This window comes from Gossypium hirsutum, chromosome A05 (assembly GCF_007990345.1).
Source record: "Gossypium hirsutum isolate 1008001.06 chromosome A05, Gossypium_hirsutum_v2.1, whole genome shotgun sequence".
Lineage (NCBI taxonomy): Eukaryota > Viridiplantae > Streptophyta > Magnoliopsida > Malvales > Malvaceae > Gossypium > Gossypium hirsutum.
The window spans coordinates 24,126,932-24,130,842 of NC_053428.1; the positions used below are offsets into that span (position 1 = coordinate 24,126,932).

General features: G+C 38.3%; 1 protein-coding gene across 1 annotated transcript; it reads left to right on the forward strand.

The window, feature by feature from the left end:
* On the forward strand, positions 1-2,835 carry LOC107924630 (uncharacterized). The gene is made up of 3 exons (XM_016855158.2): positions 1-1,496; positions 2,140-2,368; positions 2,452-2,835. The coding sequence occupies exons 1-3, from the start codon at positions 580-582 to the stop codon at positions 2,614-2,616; spliced, it is 1,311 nt and encodes a 436-aa protein (XP_016710647.1). The 5' UTR covers positions 1-579; the 3' UTR covers positions 2,617-2,835.
* Positions 2,836-3,911: the final 1,076 nt, after the last annotated feature.

The following is a 3,911-nucleotide window of genomic DNA, read 5'->3' on the forward strand; positions in this document are numbered from 1 at the left end:
CAAAATCGAAACGTAAAAAGAAAACAGGTGATGGCACGTGCCGCGCTGCCTGCCACAGTAAAGCGAAACGAAGACCGAATCTAGATCCGACGACCATATCTTCCCGTCAAGACCGGCACTTCTCCAATTCAATCCAACGGCTATTAACTAACTATTCATATCAGCCAACCGATCTTCATCCAACGGCTCTAATTGAATCAACCCTTTCCCTTATTACAACCATAAATATATATCGAAATGCCCGGTCCAAATCTCCAGATTCACTCTTTTTTCTTTCTTCCACAACCAAAAAAGAAAGAAACCGATTTTTTTTTTTTTAAAAAAAGAAAACCTCTCTTTTTCTTCGATAGTGCTAACGTGCACGGTTTTTAGAAACAAAAGGCGTTGGTTTAACGTGCGCTGCCTGAGATGTCGCCGGCGGCTTCCAGAGCAACCGTTGTGATAAGAATCTCACGGTATAGGGAAGGTCAGTGGTAGTGAAAGTTAGTTAAATCAGACGGTTGCCGTAAATTTTTTGGGGGGTTGGGACCCAACCGCAAACGAAGGACAAGAAAGGAAAAAAAAGACCGAAGGAAAGTAATGGAGGGACAAAAGAGCCAGGCGAAGTTAACACGAACACAGTCGTCGTTGCTCCGTTCGTCGCCGACCGTCCGGTCGTCAATCCACAGCATGTCGTCCATCACCGAGGGTGACTTTATCAAGGATCAAGAAGACAAAGACGACCACCAGCACCGAGAGTCGTTACTGAACGACGAGAAACGAAAGAAACCGCCAACAAAGAAGTCATGTTCGATGACACCTAGGATCATACCGGTCCGGTTCAACCCGGTTTTCGCCATGGCTTCCATCTCTTTCTTCTCTTTCATCTTTTTCTTTTGCTTTTATCTTAGAAGGGAGGAGATTCCCACATCGGAATGTCTCTTGTTAGCGTTAATTTTCGTCGCTATAACCCTTTTCTTCGCGTCGAAAAACAAAGGTTTGATCAACCAAGGCATTGTTTGTTTCAAAGAAAGACTCCAGTTTTCGAAACCCAATTCGAAGCCCGTCCAATGGTTCATTGGAGAAACCCATTGTAACAAAAGCAACGACAACAACAACAAAGAAAACGGAAGACTTCAGCTGGTTGTAAGGGAAGGGGTAGAGTTTTATAGCAATGGGGACTTTTATGAAGGTGAATTCCACAAGGGGAAATGTAACGGGAGTGGGGTTTATAATTACTTCGTGAATGGGAGGTATGAAGGGGATTGGGTGGAAGGGAGATATGATGGGTATGGAGTGGAGAGCTGGAGCAGAGGGAGTAGATACAGAGGGCAATATAGACAAGGAGTGAGGCATGGATTTGGGATTTATAGGTTTTATACAGGCGATTCTTATTCTGGTGAATGGTGTAATGGCCAGAGCCATGGTCTTGGGGTTCAAACTTGTGCTGATGGGAGCTGCTATGTTGGGGAATTCAAGTCTGGGGTTAAACATGGACTTGGTTACTATCATTTCAGGTATGAAAATAAATTTACTATTTCACCATGTTAATATTCCTGCTTGATTTTAAATGTAGATGCATTGTATGTTTGCAGAGATTATGGAATTGTTGCGTTACTTATCTGTTGTTTTGCATTGTTGATGTCAGTACTGATCATGAAAAAATAAAGCTTTGGATGAAGGGTGATTTTAGTGTGGGGATAATTCAACTTCTAATTTAATATTTTCCAGTTTGTCTTTTTTTCTTTTTCTTTTTTAGTTCTTGCTTTCAGAATTCTTATGCGTCGAGTATATTCATTTTACTTTTTCAATACCGTTTGCCAAATTCAATTGTATTTTTATTAAGCAAGAAAGAAGTGGTTTTCATTTAAGTCTTCATCCAAAAATATGGTTGATGCTGACTTAATGATCAGTTGTGGATCCTATGTCTTTGTATTCAATGAATTAAAGCCGAGAGTTATTTTATTCCCTTTTATGAACGCTTAATATTTTGCATAGATTATTATTATTTTTGTAATAAATCATTTTTCCCTCTATATTCAATAATGAATTTGTTTCTTTATCATGGGAATTTTAGTTTGATTTTTCTGGGTTTAGGTAAAGCATTTCTATTCCATTAAGAAGATCATGATGTTCATAAATGTGATGGTGGTGTTGTAGGAATGGAGATAAATACTGTGGAGAATATTTTGGAGACAAAATGCATGGATTCGGTGTTTATCACTTTGCTAACGGTCACTGTTATGAGGGATCGTGGCATGAAGGTCAAAAGCAAGGGTATGGCATGTATACTTTCCGAAGTGGTGATACGAAGTGTGGGGAATGGGATTCTGGCACCCTGAAAACCTCTCTACCCCCGCTTACTGATGCAATCCTTCGAGCAGTTCAGGTATTTTAATTGGATATTTATACCATGTTTATCTTCTTTAGCCATGAAAACAAACTCTTACGATATTTTCTGGGTATGTACAGGCTGCTAGAAAAGCAGCAGGAAATGCTATTAAGCTTCGCCGGGTGGATGAACAAGTGAACAAGGCAGTTCTGGCTGCAAATAGAGCAGCAACTGCTGCTAGGGTAGCCGCAGTCCGAGCTGTTCAGAACCAGATGGATGGCAAATTTTGTTATACAGATGTCTAAGATGTTTAGCTTCGGCTGGAAATGTAAATTGTTCTTTCCTTTTCTTTTTTTTTACTAATTTTTATGTGTACTTGAAGAGGTGGAAGTCACCCTGATGAGCAAAAGCTCATTGGAGGTTGAGAGAGATTTATGTTTGAAGTTTCATTGATAAAAAATGTAACAATGTACATATCTCGTGTATATCAATGGAAGATCAGTTTTCATATATTTTTCCTTTTACATGTCTTGTGTCTATCCCTTTTTTTGTGGGGCTAAATTGAAGTGGCTTCATTATTCTGGTTTTCTTTCCCCCCTGCAATTATGAGCATTGGTCTAATCCCAGCCTCTCTCTCCTATAATTCGTTATGATCCATAACATCAACCCATCTGCAATTTGAATGTCTTTATTTCAAAATTTCGAACACCATCCTTGTAGTCGATGATGTCCACGTTATCGGAAATTAATGGTTCTAGCAGAAAACCGGGAATTTAGAAATGGTTATGGTTCAAGTTTTTCCTTAGAACTGATTCGCTTTCAATCCGGAGATTCCGACAAAGGGGGTTGGTATTATATTCCTTTTATAGATGCTGTTCATAAATATGGCCCGGATGTTAGGCATTTTTGCTATTACTTTTGCCCATATCATGGAATGTCCAAGAAGATGGTAAAAGAAATATGATGACGGGGCGACTATGTTAGAAATCCTTCATTCTTTTAACAATAATAACTGATTAATACGAATTAACCGGAACCCAGAATCCAACTGCAACACTTTGCCAAAGCTATTATTACTAACCAAAAATGCATATCATATCACTCAAAAAAGCAGGAGATAACTATAATATTTCTTAAAAACAAATTTGAGGTCGGCCTGTTTGGTCCCCCCCCCCAAAAAAAAAAAAAAAACAAAAGCGACAAATGTAGAGTACTTAGATTAAAAGACTGGAAAAAACTCTAAACCTCGAAGCTGAATATTTGGATTAAACTAATGATAAGAAGGCATGTGCCTTCACCCTCCCAAGTTGGATAATGTTGGGATAGACATTATTCTAATCTCAAACCAGCACATGAACATGAACTGGTGTGGTGGGGTTCTTCAGTTCTTGTCTTAATGAATCATTTTTAAAATATATATACATATATATACAACTTTTAATGCATGCTGGATCCATAATCTGTGTTCTATAAAATTTTAAAAAAGGGGCAGCCAGAAAAAATAACAACTCTTTGTTTCTTTGTTTATTCCTTCTTTCTTTTGTTTGAATATTCAAATCTGTTTGCAGATTCTTTTTTCTTGCTTCTCTAAATCTTTTAC